We start from the raw sequence: 18869 nt of genomic DNA on the forward strand, positions 1-18869 counted from the left end.
CTGTGAGAACAACTTCGTATCACCACATACTGGCTCCTTTCATGGTAACTTGTGGACTGAAGATGTGGCTCAGTGGTGAGATGTGGCTCAGTGGTGAGATGTGGCTCAGTGGTGACATGTGGCTCAGTGGTGACATGTGGCTCAGTGGTGAGATGTTAGACTGCTGAAGGACGGTTAGGACCTACGAACCCCAAAAGACAGTTGAGCACTGCAACAGACAGTGGCTGTCCTAAACCGAGATGCATGAACACTTGACTCTATTGATCTGTCAGGAGTTTTCAGTGCCACACCCTATGGAAGTAAGAGTGGTGAGATGTGGACAACTGTGACATGTGACTCAGTGGTGAGATGTGGCTCAGTGGTGACATGTGGCTCAGCGGTGACATGTGACTCAGTGGTGAGATGTGGCTCAGTGGTGACATGTGGCTCAGCGGTGACATGTAACTCAGTGGTGACATGTGACTCAGTGGTGAGATGTGGCTCAGTGGTGAGATGTGGCTCAGTGGTGACATGTGGCTCAGTGGTGACATGTGACTCAGTGGTGACATGTGACTCAGTGGTGACATGTGGCTCAGTGGTGACATGTGGCTCAGTGGTGACATGTGACTCAGTGGTGACATGTGGCTCAGTGGTGAGATGTGGCTCAGTGGTGAGATGTGGCTCAGTGGTGACATGTGGCTCAGTGGTGACATGTGGCTCAGTGGTGAGATGTGGCTCAGTGGTGACATGTGGCTCAGTGGTGACATGTGACTCAGTGGTGACATGTGACTCAGTGGTGACATGTGGCTCAGTGGTGAGATGTGGCTCAGTGATGAGATGTGGCTCAGTGGTGACATGTGGCTCAGTGGTGACATGTGGCTCAGTGGTGACATGTGACTCAGTGGTGGGGCAGTCAGTTCCCTGAACTAAACAAATAGTAACACCCATTTTATTTCTCTAACCAGAGATAAAAAAGCACATAAGCTTTTTACATTAAAATCGAGAAATTTATTTTTTCATGAAATAGTAAGCAGAAAACTTCATGAAATAGTTAACAGAATTAAGGTACAGAAATATACATCTTAAAACAATTGAAATGATACTAGGATCTGAATGACAATTACACATTATGACCAAAATAAAAATGGACAATTTAAACAATGAATTCACTGTAAAGTTTTGCTCAATAAGTCACCTGAAATTAAACATATGAAGAAAACTGAGATTTGGGCACCTCATAAAATGAAATAATGCCACTTCATCCTAGTCAAAGGGAACTGACCATAGTAAAACAGTGCCTTGGTTCTGTCCCCATTACAAAAAGCCCCTGTCACTCCGTCATTCACAAATGCATCAACTATCAGTCCTTGCCAACTTAAAAAATATTTTCCTTAGGCACCGAGCAAATGATTTCTCCAGCCTCATGTGAAGAATTGGGGAGAGCACCCCAAATCATTGGCTGGTCATGGCTTTCTTCTACAGCTCACTGAGGTCAATCTGCCTTGTGTACTTGCAGCAGCCAAAAATTTATATATATATATATGTATTTTATGTATTTACAAATTGTACATATTTACACGACCTCATCAAATACTGAATTGTAGAACTAAGAACACCTTTAAGAATGCCTTTCACAAATACGTTCATTTCGTGCCCCAGCGTTATCTTCTTGTGCAAAGTAGAACTTGCCAGAGTCCCTAGGAAGCTAAAGACAGTCCACATTTCGGAGGCCGCCATCCATTGTTAAAGACCCAAACCTAAAATACACAAAAAGAAAAGAAAAATAATCTTATAGGATCTATTCGTTTCCTCTCCAGGGTTTCCCCAATGTATGCTGGGAAAGAGCTTCTTCAGTGAGCCTGTACCCCAGTTCCTGATGACCCAACACTAAGGAAAAATTACAAAATAGATTTTAGAGGAATAGTTTATTATCAGTGTCGTCACCATGCCAATTATCACTATTATTAATTATTGTCACCATTATTATTATTATATTAAACACATAGCTAGAGGTCAGAGGACAAGTCTGTGAGTCAGTTCTCTCTTTGTACCTTTAACATGGGTTTTGGGGACCAAAGTCAGGTCACCAGGCTTGCACAGCAAGAGCTTTTACCTGCTGCACCATCTTGCTGGCCCAGGAATAGTTATTTTTAAAGAATTTAAACAACTGTGATTCGCTGTATTTCTTTTTTTTTTTTTTTTAAAAGATTTATTTATTATGTATACAGTATTCAGTCTGCCTATGTGCCTGCATGCCAGAAGAGGGCACCAAATCTCATTATAGATGGTTGTGAGCCACCATGTGGTTGCTGGGAATTGAACTGAGGACCTCTGGAAGAACAGCCAATGCTCTTAACCTGAACCACCTCTCCAGGCCGATTTGCTCTATTTCTTACTGAAAAGTGGCATTACTAGATGAAAGAATACAATTCAGTGGCTTGGGAAAGCTTAAAAACAAAACCAAAACCATTTCTTGGGGCTAGAGATATGGCTCAGCAGTTAAAAAGCACTGGCCGAAGCCAGGCACGGTGGCACAAGCCTTTAATCCCAGTGCTCAGGAGGCAGAGGCAGGTGGATCTCTGTGAGTTTGAAGCCAGCTTGGTCTACAAAGTGAGTCCAGGACAGCCAAGGCTACACTTAGAAACCCTGTCTTGAAAAACAAAACAAAACAAAAGCCAAAAAAAAAAAAAAAAAAAAAAAAAAAAAAGAAAGAAAGAAAGAAAGAAAGAAAAAAAGCCCTGGCTACTCTTGCAGAGGACCCACCTCCAGTTCCAAGGAGTCCAGTGCTTTTTCTGGCCTCTGAGGCACTGCATGCAGATGCTACATAGACAAAATACTCATACATATAAAAATGAAAATTAAAAAAAACCCAGAATGTTCAAGAAAATGTATTTTAAATATTTATTTATAGGGTATGCAGGGTGCTCACAGGCACCATGGTGTTCGTGTGGAGCACGCCTTTATTTATTCTTTTTTTCAAGACAGGGTTTTGCTGTATAGCTCTGGCTGTCCTGGACTGCCTTTGTAGACCAGGCTAGCTTTGAACTCACAGCAACTCCCTGCTTCTGCTGAGGGTACAGGCACGCACCTGTTTCTACCACGTGGGTTGTCAGGCTTGTGGCAAGGGCCATCTCTCTGACATGGAAACATTTTTAAGAGAAAATGGGAAGGAAGTGATGTAATTAAAGATGTTGTAAGAAGCAGAGCTTCTTCGTTTTGTTTGTTTCAGTGAGGCTGAGTACAGAGCTCAGAGCAGCATGTTGCAAGGACAGAGAGGAGGGGCACCTCAGTTAACAGAATGTCAGTTGGGGAGTAGCAGACAGCAATGCTGGTGTGCAGGCTAGGACCATGGCCCCAGCTTCCTCAATACAGATTACTTTCTTTCTTAGATTAAGCCCTGCAGTTCACCTGCAGGCCAGAAAAGGGCATCAGATCTTGTTATAAATGGTTGTGAGCCATCATGTGATTATTGGGAATTGAACTCAGGACCTCTGGAAGAACAGTCAGTGCTCTTAACCGCTGAGCCATCTCTCTAGCTCCATAGACTACTTTCTCTCTCTCTTTCTTTTTTTTTTTTCAAGACAGAGTTTCTCTGTATAGCCTTGGCTATCCTGGATTCACTTTGTAGACCAGGCTGGCCTCCACTTGAACTCACAGTTCAAGTGCTGGGATTAAAGGCATGCATCACCCATGGCTGGGTTACTTTCCTTCCCTTTCCCTTTCCCGCCTTTCTTCCTTTCTTTCTTGGAGACAGGGTTTTTCTATACAGCTCTGGTTGTCATGAAGTTGCTATATAGGCCAGGCTGTCCTCGAACGCACAGAGATCCTCAACTTTGTCCTCTGAGAGCTGAGGTTAAAGACATGCCACCAGACCTGGCTAGGAAATTTTAAGCAAGAGAGGGACATAATTATGTCAGTATTTCAGATTATTTTGGCTGTAAATACCAGGACCGTGTATGACTGCAGAACCGTGTTAGCAGGTTACCATCCCAGCGTTCCCAAGGAGAAAGGAAGTCTGGATGAGGGGACAACCAAAGTAGACGAGGGGGAGTGAAGAGGCAAGCCACGAAACATCATGTTCCAAGAGGGAGGAAGTGCCATCCCTGGAACAGCATGAGGCTGTTAGAGGGAACTTAGTCAGGAAGGATGACTTCAGATACAAGAACTCCTGGAGTAGAAGGGGTCATCCATGGCCACACGGGGCAGGTGGCCAATATTCTCACTAGTCCCACTGTTCACTATGGGACAAACATCCCGAATTTGCAACCTCTGACTACAGACAAGTGGCTGTAAGATGAAAATTCTGCAGCAGCCCTCATGGGCAAGCTGCACGTACAGTGCAGGCACACTGAGACACTGTATGAAAGTATTTCAGCTCGTGTGTAAGGCGTGTATGAAACAGAGGTAAGTGTTGGGCCTGTGTTTGGGCCTCATCTTCACATCTCATTATCTGGACAAATCCTGGTGTCTCAAACACTTCTGGTTCCAAACATTTTCCTCATGTAACTGAATATGGGATGGGGCAGGGTGGGGGAGGGGCCACAAAAAGTAGCACAGCAAAAAGGCTTCTGAGTACACAGCAACCAAAATTTACTTCAAAACCAAAGCAAAGCTGAGGCATTTCTAGCAGCTGGCACTGCATGACAGATCCACTGGAGGCCCGCTTCTGCTGGGCACCAGCGTCACGTCACCCGGCCATGAGCACTGTCCTCTCTGAGACTGCTGCACCCTGAGGAACACAGGTTTACTGAAAATGAGGTTCCTGCTCTGAGTTTAGCCATGGGAGACAACCATTCCTCAACATACAGGTATCACATCAGTGTGCCTGGACTGTGCTGCGCTGTTAGGACAAACAAGCTCGTTCCTTAGGATGCCACGTCGTTTTCCTCTTCAGTACATAAAGGGAGGTGTGCAGAGAGCGGGTAGGCCAGCTGCCCAGCACCAGTCAGACCGCTGGAGTCTTAAGAGCAACTCTGAAACCCCAATTGGAAAACTCATGTGAAGAAGATAGATCCTCACACAGAGTCAAATAAGCACGCTATTCTATTAAATACAAACATCAATCCAGGTGCAGTAGGAGGCTGAGGCAAGCAGGTATCTCTGAGTTCAAAGCCAGCCTGGTCTACATAGTGAGGAGTAGCCAGAGCTACAAAGACCCCGTCAAAAGCAAAAGAAAACAAAACAACAAAATCAATGTCCAAGGGCATCCCAAGTTCCCCAATATGCGGAGAGAGAGCTGGGGACTCTCCTCCCTTTCACTACTGCACTTTCTGAGGAGCGACAGAGCCTCCAGCAGAGCCAGCAGAGTCAGCGCTGCTTCAGCCAGGCCGCATCACTCACCGCTCTAAGATGTGATTGTTCTCAGCCAGCTCCTTAACCACGCCTTCCATTTCTTCCTTTAACTTCTTCATACTAGATATATAAAGCAAAGGTAAACACAGAATTATATTCACACTGTTTTAGTTTTATAATCTAAGTAGCCATGAAATAGTACCAATCACAGAAGACAACAAAAAAATTGAAAATGTAAGAACAAGGTTTCAGACTGATGAGACAGGTGGCACCACTCTAATCCCCAGGACACCACTTACCCAAGAGTCATCTCCACTAAGGTGTTAGAACTAGGGTAGACCGGGGCCATGGCATGCTTGAGTCCGCTGGAGGCTGCAAGCATTTTCTGAGGCAGAGTTTCTTGCAACTACAACATAAAGCAAAGGTGTCACTGGACGAGGTGCACACTACCAATCAAGGGTCAACTTACAGCTTCAGGAAGGCCAGCCGACTCCTGGCACCCACTCTGCAGGGGACATGTGTTCTCTAGGCAAGTGCCTGACCAAGGATGTACAGCCCTGGCCCAGCTTTCAATTCCTGTTTTCAAAACTGTCAGCGGAAAGTACTGAAATCAACACTCTTTAAAACAGTTTTCCTTACAAACAATAAACGATAAGTTCTCAGGTGTTTTTAATTGTCCAACATTTAAAAAACAAAAAATAGGCCTGTGTTGTAGCACTTGCCTTTAATCTCAGCACGCGGGAGGCAGAGGCAGGAGGATCACTGTGAGTTTGAGGCCAGCCTGGTCTACAAAGAGAATCCAGGGCAGCTACAATAACACAGAGACCCTGTCTTGAAGAATAAAAACAACAACAAGAACAACAAATGGGTGACGGGCCAGTGAGGTATTACGGCAATAAAGGTGCCTGCTACGAAGCCTGCCGCCCCGAGCTCCTTCTTGGAGCCCGCAGGGAGGAGCTGCTTCTCTGGCCCATGCTGCACACACATAACCATTGGAACCTTTCCCCTCACGGTGGAAAGCTCTTTTCTTTAGCACTGGAGGGCGTACCTGGTTAGTGTAGTCCTGATATTTGGATACTTCCTCTTCGATATCAAGACACTGGTTTGTAAGTGACAACAGCTGTTTCCTGAGATGAAGCATTTTCCTGAAAACCAGGGAGAGTTTATCAGTAGGTGGCATCCTGGAAACTGTCACCAAAGTTGACCGCTTACGCTACCCTGCATAGACATCCCACCCATCCCCCACGCGAATCCACTCACCTCATCCACTCCTCGGACTTGTCCAGAAAGGCGTTGTACTTCCTAACGCATTCCTCTGTAAAGTGGGTCATTGCTTTTGTTGCATGGTAATACAGTTTTTGTCTACAAATTAGAAATAACCAGAGGCTTTAATGTGACCTCACTATTTCTAACTCCAACTAAAAACATTTCAGATACACAAAAATCATCGGTTTTATAATTAATTAGAAACCTGGGGACTGGAGAGATGGCTCAGTGGTTGAGAGCACTGTCTGCTCTTCCAGAGGTCATGAGTTCGATTCCCAGCAACCACATGGTGGCTCACAGCCATCTATGATGTGATCTGATGTCCTCCTCTGCCTGCAGGTGTACATGCAGGCAGAGCACTGTATACATAATAATAAATAAATAAATCTTAAAAAAAAAAAAAAAAAGAAACCTGAGCTGGAGCTACAGGTGGTATGAGGCTGTTGGGCCCTGAACTGGTCCTCTGGAAGAACAGTAGGCACTCTTAACCACTGACCCACCTCTCCGCCCCAAATACCTACTAGCTAGAGTTAGCTAAGACGGGTGTGCTGTTTCCTCAGCGCAGCACTGAGGCAGACCGCTGAGGGGGTAGAACAAGGCCTTTCTCCCGTCCTAGTACTCTCTTGACCAGGGACCAGAGGAGTGGACTCCAACAGTGAAAACCTCCGAGAGGCAAGACTAAAGGACAGTTATTATTGCAATTAATCTCAACTTTAAGAAAAGTCAAAATGTCAAAAAGCAGCAGCAAAAAGAATCAATCTTAACTGAACCTGGACACTTACTTATCAAATTTGTGGATCTGTTCTTCATTATAAGCTAGCCCTGGAAATGGGAAAGAACATACTTCTGTTAATGGAGAGCTGAACATCATATGTGATATTTTTCTTTTGAGATTAAAGCTTCAGAAAGGCTAAGAATTTGAAGAGGGTATAGCAGGTTTGGGGTCCACTGGCTACTTATGACCCATTGATGCTTTATTTTGATCAGCATAAAGTTATGATTTAAAATAAAAATTAACTCTTAACTTAAGTCAGGATATTCTTTTTTTTTTTCTTTTTTCTTTTTTTTTGGTTTTTCGAGACAGGGTTTCCCTGTGTAGCCTTGGCCATCCTGGACTCACTTTGTAGACCAGACTGGCCTCAAACTCACAGTGATCCGCCTTCCTCTGCCTCCCAAGTGCTGGAATTAAAGGCGTGCACCACCACCACCTGGCTGTCAGGATAGTCTTAAGTTTGTATCTCTAGCTTTTCTTAAAAAAAAAAAAAAAATTAGCACTCAGGAGGCAGAGGCAGGGGATCTCTGTGAATTGAAGTCAGCCTGGTCTACAGAGCAAGTTCTATGACATCTGGGGCTACCGAGAGAAATCTTGTCCCTAAAATAAAAAAAAAGAAAGAAAGAAAATGGAAAGAAGGAAAGAGAAAAAGAAAAAAAAGAGTGTGTGTGGCCTAGGCAAAACAGGGATGACAGGAGCCCAGCTCAGCTGTGCTGCTGACTTCAGGCAGCCGTCCCTGAGTGCTGCCTGCCTAGTCCTCAGAAGGTCAGGGTTCATAACCTTGGATTAAGACGTGCAGAAAGCTGGCTTGACAACAACTTTTAGTTCATTCAAGCACTTCTGACACGTCTTCCACAGCCGAGCACAGCACAGGGACTAAACTCCGCACTAGGAGAGCAAACAGCAAATGTTACTCACTGCGTTCTGCTTTGTCTTTTTTGAATTGATAGTAAATCTCTGTGATGCAGTTTAACAGGACTTGTAGTTTTTCTACACTATTTAAGGAAGAAAAACCCAAGTAAATTATTGGAATTTGTGCAACAACAATTAGCAGCAGCAGAGATAGCCCACGAGGCTGTACCTACTTCCTGTCTCTTGGGTGGGTGCCTTCCTGGTGTGCCCAGGTGTCAGCCAGCGATCCCCCTGTCGACAGCCTGCTCTCGATGTCCTGAAGACTGCTTTCTATTGTTCCCTGAGAACTGGAAAGCTAAACAGAAGAACGGATTAGGTTAGAATGCCCGCGACCATCTAGAGGCTCAGTCTAACAGTCTCTGTCGGCCTCATCACTGATTTCTAGATTTTCCTGTGGGGCAGTGCTGGAGGACACTCACAAAACCCTTTTAAGTACGTTCTTTTGGAGGTGGGGGTGGTGATGTGCTATTTTAAAATTAGAAATAATGGACTACATCTCCTGCCCTTGTTTCTGACTTTTAAATCATTTTATCTACTAAATTCCCCCGCCAATGTCTTAAATATCACTTAAAGTGTGTAAGTAAATAAGGTAAAAGGTTCACAGAACAGTGACTTATAACCTATGATGCACTCTGACATTTTCTATCTTACTTAAAAATACTGCTGACTGCAAGGCACTAAACTTCACAGCATATGACTCCTCCTTTGGAAAACCACTGCTCTGGAGCTAAAGCTACGGAAAAGAACTAAAGAGCAACCCGATGTACAGAGAGAGCTGAGCTGTTACTAAGTTTCCTGCATCTGTGTGCAGCATGAGCAGGCAGAGGACAACCGTGGGTGTCACTCCTCTGGGCCCGCAGCCCTCTTGTCAGTAACTCATTTCATCACTGTACAGCCTGACCACAGCCCCATCTCTCCTCTCCTTCAGTCCCACCATCACACTCCATCACTCCCTCATCCCCTTCTCCTCAGGGAAGGCCAGGCCCCCGTGGGTACCAACCTATCCTGGGAAACCAAGTCACAGCAGGACTGAGCAAATCCTCTCCCACTGAGGCCTGACAAGGCAGCCCAGCTAGGGGAAAGGGATCCAAATGCCCACCCCTGGGAGAGCGCCAACCCCTGACACTGTTAATGATCCTCTGCTATGCTTGCACACAGGAGCCTAGCATAACTGTCTCCTGAGAGGCATCATCCAGCAGCTGATGGAAACAGATGCAGAGACCCACAGCCAAACAGAAGGCTGAGCTCGGGGAGTTCTGTGGAGAGTAAGAGGAAGGATGGAGGGAGCCAGAGGGGTCAAGGACACCGCAAGAAGACCTGGGCCCATGGGGCTCACTGAGACTGAACCACCAACCAAAGAACATGCATGGCTGGACCTAGACCTCCTATACATATGTAATCGATGTGCAATTTGGTCAACCTGTGGGCCCCCTATGATCAGAACTCACCAAATAGGCTAAGAGGTTGGCAGTAAACCCTAGGGGCTCCCTCTCTAGCCCTGGGATTATAAGTGTGCACCAAACCATACTGGTTCTGGGGGACTCAACGCAGGTCCTACCAACCAAGCTATTCAATCCCCAGCTTCAAAGTCCCTTAATTAAAATTCTCTTTTAAAAGCCGGGCGTGGTGGCGCACGCCTTTAATCCCAGCACTCAGGAGACAGAGGCGGGCGGATCACTGTGAGTTCAAGGCTAGCCTGGTCTACAAAGTGAGTCCAGGACAGCCAAGGCTAACACAGAGAGACCCTGTCTCAAAAAAACCAAAAAAAAAAAAAAAAGTTTTTAAAAAATTCTCTTTTAAATTACATTTTCTTTTTAAAAAATTTATATAAAATATTTTATTTAACAAATTATAGGAATGCAAGAAATTACTGGAGTATCAACAAATAACTCCAGATAATATTCACAAAATGTCCCATAAAAAGGAGTAATAATTCAATACTTGTAAACAACTGAGCAAAAATGATTTATGAAAGAGAGGAAAGAGTAGATTAAAGAACAGCTTGAGAAAGATTTGTCTTTCTTTTCTTTCTTTCTACGTATGTGTGTGGTGTACACATGCCACAGCATATGTGTGGTGGTCAGATAGTTCATGGACTTGTGTTCTTCCTCTCTCAGGAGGATTGTGGGGATCGCTCAGGGCATTGGGCTCAGCAGCAAGTGTCTTTATCCACTGAGCTGTCTAGTGGGCCGTCTTCTACACTCTAATTTAACACCTATTTTATGAGTCCCTTGAAGGACACAGGCCTACAGGCACACAGTATTCTGCTCTCATTTAACTGCACGACAACCCATGAGATTTAGATAGAAAGGCTGCCATTTTTGAGAGAGAGAAACCAACGATACAAAGAGCTAATAAAGGCCTGATGATGGCTGGGGAGATGGCTCAGTGGTTAGAGAGCATCCAGAGGACTAGAGTTCAGTTCCCAGCACCTACATCAGGTGGCTTCATAGCTGCCTGTAACTCCAGCTCCACAGGGGTTCAAGGCACATGGACACCTGCACGCGCACACACACACACACACACACACACACACACACACACACACACACACACACACAGAGCAATAATACAAGTCTTTTTAAAGGCTCTTATGTAGCCACCAGGAGCCTCTGGGTACACAGGGGCAGCCAGGGAGTAGCAAGCAGCTCTCACAGTCATCTCCTATTTTGTGTCCTTACTGCCTTTTTTAGGTATAGAAATGACTCACTGCCTGAGAGTTCCAAGCCTTTCTCTTTTTTAAGAGATCGGGCATTTCTGGAGTTGCAGTTATTTCTAGCAAGTGGAAGCACCTACATTTGAGTGCATCCTACAGAACCACATTATAAATTTCCTTTATTACCACAGGCAGTAAGCACTAAAAACAAAGCAAACCAAAATTGCAGCAAATGTGGGGTGGGAGGGAGGTAGGAGAGACCAGATCCATGTGCTGTGTTGAAAACAGTGCAAAGAGCTGCAAGGCACAGAATAAGATTTGGGGAAAGGCGGCTCTTCTCCACAGAGCTTTAGAGGTAACGCTGCTCTCAGGAGGCGTATGTTAGCTCTCAGCAGCAGAGGACAGAGGGACAGACCGTGGCCCGTAGCTGTCACGGCTGCCCAGTACTTACTCTCAACAGTTTGGTATGTATGTCTGAAATTTCACCCAACTCTGCTGCTTCTAGGTTGATTTTCATCAACTTTTCATATCTGTATGAAAAAATACATCACAGGAAACAAATGAATGGGCGCAACAAATACAGGTTTTTAGAAGTTTATTATCATATTCACTGAGTAAAAATTTTAATCAAGATCTATATGCCAAGAACTCCTAAGAAATCTTTACTGCCTTCCTGAATAGCTGCTGCTCCTCTATCTGTGGTTTTTATTTCGGGCTGGTGGACAATGGTGGACAAGTATTTCCTGTTTTCAGCTTCATACCATTCTGAGCAGTTCTGTGGACTCAGATGCCATTTACCCCTTCCAGCCTAGGACAGGCCCTGCCCCTCTTCCTGCGGATCCACGCTGCGTATGCTACCCAGTCTTCAGTTACGTAGCAGTGATCTCCTCATGGGAAGAACTGTCCCGGAACAGCAGTGCTTAGGTAGTGTGCTTTGGGACTGGAGTCTGGGGTAGCATGCGCTGAGGATCAGGACATCTGTACGTCCATTATAAATGTATAGATTAGGATCCAATAGAAAAGGGAAATTAATTTTGACTCATGTAATGTCAAGATAATGGTGAAAATAACAACGGGGCGTGGTGGCGCACGCCTTTAATCCCAGCACTCGGCAGGCAGAGGAAGGCAGATCTCTGTGAGTTTGAGGCCAGCCTGGTCTACAAAGAGAGTTCAGAGAAACCCTGTCTCAAAAAACAAAAATAAACAAAAAAGAAAATACCATCTTTCAGAATTATATATGTATATATCATAAATGTATACATATTAACTGAATTTATTATATTTCCCTGCTGTACAAATAGTATAATGTAAAAGGCCATTTAAGTTATCATTGAAACAAAACACTATTTTTTTTTTTTTTGGAGACAGGGTTCTTCTGTGGAACAGCCCTGGCTGTCCTGGATTCGCTTTGTAGACCAGGCTGGCCTCAAACTCAGAGATCCGCCTGCCTCTGCCTCCCAAGTGCTGGGATTAAAGGCGTGAGCTACCACCACCCAGCTGCAACAAAATACATTCATAGAATAGTAAGAAAAAATCAAAAGTCATTGCTAAAATTCTGTGACTTTTTAAAACCTATTAATGTGCATGCATGGGGCAGGGCTGCACACGCCACAGTGCGCATGCGGAGGTCAGAGCAGCCTGCGCCTGGCCCTCCCGCCAGCCTTCTGTGGATTTTGGAGCTAGCACTGCAGTCATCACGCTTGTGCAGTTGGCACCTTGACCCACGCAGCCATCTCACTGGCTCCAAAAGTTGTTGTTCCTAAAATCCAAAAACACCCTCAAGAGGCCGCTCCAGAAGCTGCTGCTATTTCTGGCCCACCTCTGTCTCCCAAGAGAGGTAAGGGGTGGCCTTGGCCCTACTCCACTGCCTTTTCACTCGGGAAAAGTGGGGGACAACGCCACCAAAATGATGGGGCTAATTCTGTAGGAGGAACTCGTGTTCTCTTGTGTGGGAAAAACATCCACTGAGCCCAGCCACGCTGTGAACAGGCCCTGCATGCCGTGCCCCACTGTGTTAAAGATAATTAAAACAGACACTCTGCGGCACGTTCCCTCAGCTCCTGCCAGGATGCATCTACTCACACTTTCACAGTCTTCTCAATGTTTCTGATGCAGAAATCCAATGTGATCACAACTTCTGTCTTCTTGTGAACAGTTTCATTGTAATCATCTTTAACTAATTCACTGAAAAATAATGTTACTTCCCTTAGTTTAAGTATTATTTTTGGACTAGCACTAATTACTATGGAAGTCTATTTAAAACACATTTCATTATAAATTTTTTTTTTGAGACAGGATTTCTGTGTAGTCTTGGCTGTCCTAGATTCACTCACTTTGTAGACCAGGCTGACCTCGAACTCACAGAGAGCCACCTGCCTCTGCCTCCAGAGTGCTGGGATTACAGGGTTGGCCACCATGCCCAGCTCACATTTTGTAAATTTTATTTATTATTTATTTATTTTGGTTTTTGTGCTGGGATTAACGGCATACACCACCACTGCCCAGCCATTTTGTAAATTTTAAATGTCAAAATTTTTAGGCATTTTTTTTAGGGTACTAATAAAAGCATTTCTGTGCCATGCTTTTATCTTCTCGTGGTGGGCTCAATTGTATGAGCCAGGTGTGGTGGTGCACGTCTTTAATCCAAGCACTTGGAGGCAGAGGCAGGCAGATCTCTATAAATTTGAGGCCAGACTGGTCTACAAAGCGAATCTAGGACAGCCAGGGCTACACAGAGAAACCCTGTCTTGAAAAACAAAACAAAACAAAACAATCTGTGTGCCTTTTATATAGCTGGGGCATTTATACTTCACAGACTATCAGCATTAATTAGGTTAAAGTTTAGAAACCCAAGGCACTAAAATTACATTAAGGATCAAACACTAACCTACAGTTATACAAACAGTCATGTAACATTTGAGTCATTAAGTTAATTTTGCTGCTTATGTCACATGTGTGATCTCTGAAAGAGGATGACGTGGTGAATACATAATAAAAAGGCCTCTGGATAACAATAGTGATCAGCAATCAAGGCCTAAAATCTGTTTATTTTCATTTTTATTTTTAATTACCTAAGAATCACTTTTAGAGTTATACAAATACAAGACAAAGAGGACATCACATGTGGCCACTGAAGCCTGACACCTGGACAGATCCTCCAAAGAGAACCTGACACAAGAAAAACATTTTTTTTTCTATTAAACTTAGACTATAATAAGCAAAACAAGCAAACAAAAAATCAAAAGCATCGAGCCACTGACCAGTGACAGGAAAAATGGATGCCGTTTGTATTTGGCACATTTAATTTCTTCTAGACATCCACCAAGAACCAGCTTCCACACTAAGCCACCCCCAGTGCTAAGCTTTTTGCAATAGCCTGTGACCATATGAAAGTGGACAGTAGCCACAGGAAAGAACCCTAAAGCCAGCCAGGAGGAAAAAGCCTGTAGTGCTAGCACCTGGGAGGTGGAGGCAGAAAGATCAGGAATTTAAGACCAGCCTGGGCTACACGATGAGCTCCAGGATAAAAAACCAGAGCCAGGAACCAGAACGGCACCAAGTCCACCCATGTCTGCGCAAGGATGAACGGTGTGGGTGTAAGCATACACAGACTGTGACAAGCATTAGGCCCCCAGGAACTGCAGCGAGAGGAGACCACGAAAGCATTCCCTGGTGGCCTTTGGCATCAAGGTCACACTGCGTAATTGCAGGACGCACAGTTAACAACAGCACGGTTCTTAAAGAAGATCCATTTGCCTGACCAGATGGAAAGATGACCTTCATAAGCCACAAAAAGTTAAGGAAAAAATGACCCAAATCATACACATTCTGTGTGAGGAGTGTGTGGGGGGGTGTGTGGGGTAGGAGTGAGGTGGAGGCCATTGGTTAGCCACCAGCGTCTTTCCTCAAGCACCATCCACCTTTCTTTTTCAGAAGGGTCTTTCTCTGAGACCGGGGACTTGCCAAGTAGGCTGGCTGGCCAGCAAGGCTGAGTGACCTAGCTGCCTCTGCCTTCTCGGTTGTGGGATTATAAGCCTGTGCCACCATGTCTCCAGCTTTGTTAAGAAAGTGTGGGTTCTGATCACGTGCTGCTCATGTATCTTGCTTCTTGGGCTGCAGTCTATTACTTACATCAGCCACCGGACCCCCTTCCGCATCAACTCTTGGTAGAGCAGCAGGGTGCTGGCAATTCTGCAGGCGTAGCACACAACCCCCGTCACTGCCTGGTGAAAAACAAAGTATTTGCTGCTGATAGTGGACAAAGTAACAGAAACTTTTACAAAAAGTATTCAGGCTTCCATATTTTCATCAGGTAAATAAATTACCAGTGCCTAAAAGCAAGATGGATATAACTACAATAAACATTTCAATCCTTAACATATAAAAACATGTTTCAATGGAGAATATTCCCTTTTATTGAGTTCAAGAAAGAAAAAAAATCTAAAACTATTTAGAATGAGTAATACTTTAAATAAATATTTTCCTAAGTCATATATAGAGACACAATATAGTTATAACTTCACCTACTGAAAATTCAATAAAATACTAACCTTGGCCATGCTGGCATCACCATCTAAATCATAACGTGGATGTACTTTAGGTAGGGAAACTGAAATATAAAGTAAAAGACAAAATCAGAAACAAAGATGTTTGGACAAATGACTTTACTCTCTATACGGCAAGCAGACCGTCTGCATTACACATACAAGAGGCAATTCTCTAAGGTACTTGCCCTAGGTTTAGAAAGAAGGAGGCTGGGCGATGGCTTGGTGGGTATGAGCTCTCGTGAGGGCTTAAATTCAGACACAGCACCCATGTACAAAGCTGGGAGTGGGGTGGCTATTTGTGCCTGTGGCCCTAGCACTGTCAGAGTTTGGGGGCCAGCCTGCTCATTTACGTGCACACACACTCTGGCACTGTGTGAAGCCAGAGAACAAGATGAGGGCGTGGCTCCCTTTCACTCACAGGGGCTGAGACTGACCTTGGGCACCAGCCTCTCATGATTAGCACTTTACCCACTGAGCCATCTCACCAGCCTCATTTTTCTGTTGTTGTTAAATATATTTAATACAATGAACTCCATACTTGTCTTTCAATCTAAATTTAATATTAAAATCTCAAATGGATGCAAAATCCTGGGTAACTCTTTTTTCCCCCACCAGTAGGACAAATTAAATAATTTGTAAGATATAGATGTAATTTTTAATTAAATTCTAAAGAATGGCAGAATGTACTGTATACACTGAGTAAAACAAATAATTGCTGAAATTTATGATAGAAATCTTATTTTGGGAGTTACCAAAACACTAAAAGAAGTTATAGTAAAACATGACAAACCACATTTCACAAATCAAATTATTGAAGAAAATTATGAGGCTTTTAAAATTTGTAATCTTTATAAACTATTTTATGAATTTTAATACTTATAGAAAGTTTTACATTACGATCAATGTGAACAGGCCGGGGTGTGGTGGCGCACGCCTTTAATCCCAGCACTTACGGAGGCAGAGGCAGGTGGATCACTGTGAGTTTGAGGCCAGCCTGGTCTACAAACTGAGTCAAGGACAGCCAAGGCTACACAGAGAAACCCTGTCTTGAGAAAAAAACACACAACAAAAACCAACAATAAAACCACGAACAAAAAACCCTCAAAGGCTCAGTGTGGACTTCATGAACCTAGGTTTCCACCTTGACTGCAGCACTCTCCTCTCCTCCCGGTACTTCCCCTCACACATCCCTCCCTCACACATCCCTCCCTCTTTCTTTCTCCTCAGAGAAGGGGGAGGCTTCCCATGGGTACCAACCTGCCCTAGCACAGTAAGTCTGCAGGGCTAGGCAGCTCCTCTCCCACTGAGGTGAGACAAGGCAGCCCAGTCAGGGAGGCACCAGAGTCAGAAGGCCCTGCTCCAGCTGTGCAACTGTTGAGGGATCGCGTGAGACCAGGCACACATCTGCTACATCTATGCAAGAGGCGTGCGTTTGTTTTTTAATGGCCATTTAAAACGTGACAAAAAAAAAGTTCCCAACTTACTTTTTTCATACTTCAGTCCTATGGTGTTTAAGGGTTCCCGGCTTATGACAAAGATGGGGTTCTCCTCTGTGGTTCTAGGAAAGTGCTGAGCTAGCCTTCCGAGCTCTAGGACTAAGCGTCTTCCTTCGTAGATAAGTTCTTGATTTGAAGAAATAATTTTGGTTTGTTTATAAACCAGCTCATGGAATACAGCAGCACTGTGTGAGAGAAGTTTAAGAAAGGACGACAGGATGTGGATAGAACCAGAGGTGAAACTTAATGTTGCAGCAACCACTCATTTGTTTTGTTTTGCTTTTTTTTTTTCCGAGACAGGGTTTCTCTGTCTATCCTTGACTGTCCTGGACTCACTTTGTAGACCAGGCTGGTCTCAAACTCACAGCGATCCACCTGCCTCTGCCTCCCAAGTGCTGGGATTAAAGGCGTGCGCCACCACATCCGGTGCAACCACTCATTTATAAGTGATCCTAAAACACGGACAGTTCTGATAAACACTGCTTGTTAATACTGTATAGAAACAGGAATTCCTTATTACCTGACCCTATCTATCTTTATGTTGACAATCAGGTGACTTAAACATGCAAAGAGCAATATCTAAATCTAATATCTAAATATTTTATCTAAACTGTATTTCTTTTCTTTTCAGTTTTTGGTGCTTAGGGTTGAAGTCAGGGCCTTAAGCATGCACAACATTTGTTTTTGTTTTTGTTTGCCGAGACAGGGTTTCTCTGTGTAGCCTTGGCTTTCCTGAACTCACTTTATAGAGCAGGCTGACCTCAAACTCATCTACATCTGCCTGCCTCTGCCTCCTGAGTGCTGGGATTAAAGGCGTGGGCTACCGGGCCTCGCTTCAACAGACACTTTTATTGAGCTAGCTACATTTCCTTTTCATAAACTAAAAACAAACAAACAAAAAAATCCCACAACTTAAAAAAATTTTTTTTCTTGTATGAGTATGAATGTTTTGCCTACATTTATGTCTGGTACACCAGGAAAGGCCAGATCCCTTGGAAGAGAGAGTTACAGACAACTGTGAGCCACCATGCAGGTACTGCAAATCAAACCCAGGTCTTTGTTGGTGCTCGTAACCCCTGAGCCAACTCTGTAGGCCCCTTTCCATGAATTTTCTGAGATAGCAAAACTGCTATCTCAGTGTTGTCACACAGACTGAGGTCCAAAGGGTGAATCTGACTCGTTATTTTTTGGGGGAGGGGTTGTTTTTTGAGGCCAGGTCTCACTATACAGCACTGGCTGGCCTAGAACTCTTTGTAGAACAGGCTGGCTTTTAACTTGTGGTGATCCTCCTGCCCCTAGCTCCCAAGTACTAGGATTATAAACCAGATCGCCACACACAGCTTCTTCATTCATGACAGAATTCCCATGCAGCTGTAAGAAATAACCAGCAGATGCTCATACCCTCCACCCAGTTTCTTCCATGGCAGCACCCGCAACGTAGTAAACCGTCACCACTGTATCTATTTACTTTGATGCAATCCACCTAGCTCTTTCCTTAGTTTTACATGCAGGTGTGTATTTAGTTACATGCAATCGTACTATATAAGATCTAAAAAAACAATCACATGGTATGTATTGATTTATGCAAAACAAATGTAGAATATTTCTTCAGTATCCATAAAATGTTTCCTGCTAACTGTAAGAAAACTCCACTTAATTTAAAACTCCACTACATTTAAGAATTAGGCTTTTGTTTGTAAAGAGGGCAGTATCTTCAATAAAATAGCTCAGTGTTATCAGTACAAGTCATAGAATTAGCTCTGTGAGACTTGCAGGTTAAGTACAAAAGAACTTACCTGTGCATTTAAGAAAATTAACCCGTTTCATTTCCAATAAGTGATTTGGATCTTACTAACACTTAAACTTAGTTTTCCCAGGGAGACACTGTTTGCTCTCGGGTCTAGGAGATGTTTATCACGCTACACAGTCACAGACAGGAGAAGAGCACG

The 18869-nt window shown here is 44.1% G+C and overlaps 1 protein-coding gene across 1 annotated transcript in view; it reads right to left on the minus strand.

Annotated features, from left to right (window-relative positions):
* Window positions 1-964: 964 nt before the first annotated feature.
* The window catches only part of TBK1 (TANK binding kinase 1), a 45903-nt gene continuing 27998 nt past the window's right edge, over window positions 965-18869 (minus strand). The window contains exons 9-21 of the mRNA XM_084759998.1: window positions 16909-17105; window positions 15428-15486; window positions 15009-15100; window positions 12960-13061; window positions 11329-11407; window positions 8395-8516; window positions 8228-8304; window positions 7320-7359; window positions 6532-6633; window positions 6320-6416; window positions 5571-5677; window positions 5320-5391; window positions 965-1736 (exon numbers count right to left, since the gene is read on the minus strand). Coding sequence (XP_084616124.1) covers window positions 1685-1736; window positions 5320-5391; window positions 5571-5677; window positions 6320-6416; window positions 6532-6633; window positions 7320-7359; window positions 8228-8304; window positions 8395-8516; window positions 11329-11407; window positions 12960-13061; window positions 15009-15100; window positions 15428-15486; window positions 16909-17105 — 1198 coding nt within the window. The 3' untranslated portion in view covers window positions 965-1684. The remainder of the gene's footprint in view (window positions 1737-5319; window positions 5392-5570; window positions 5678-6319; window positions 6417-6531; window positions 6634-7319; window positions 7360-8227; window positions 8305-8394; window positions 8517-11328; window positions 11408-12959; window positions 13062-15008; window positions 15101-15427; window positions 15487-16908; window positions 17106-18869) is intronic.

This window comes from Acomys minous (assembly GCF_964271855.1).
Source record: "Acomys minous genome assembly, chromosome: 15".
Classification (NCBI taxonomy): Eukaryota; Metazoa; Chordata; class Mammalia; order Rodentia; family Muridae; genus Acomys; species Acomys minous.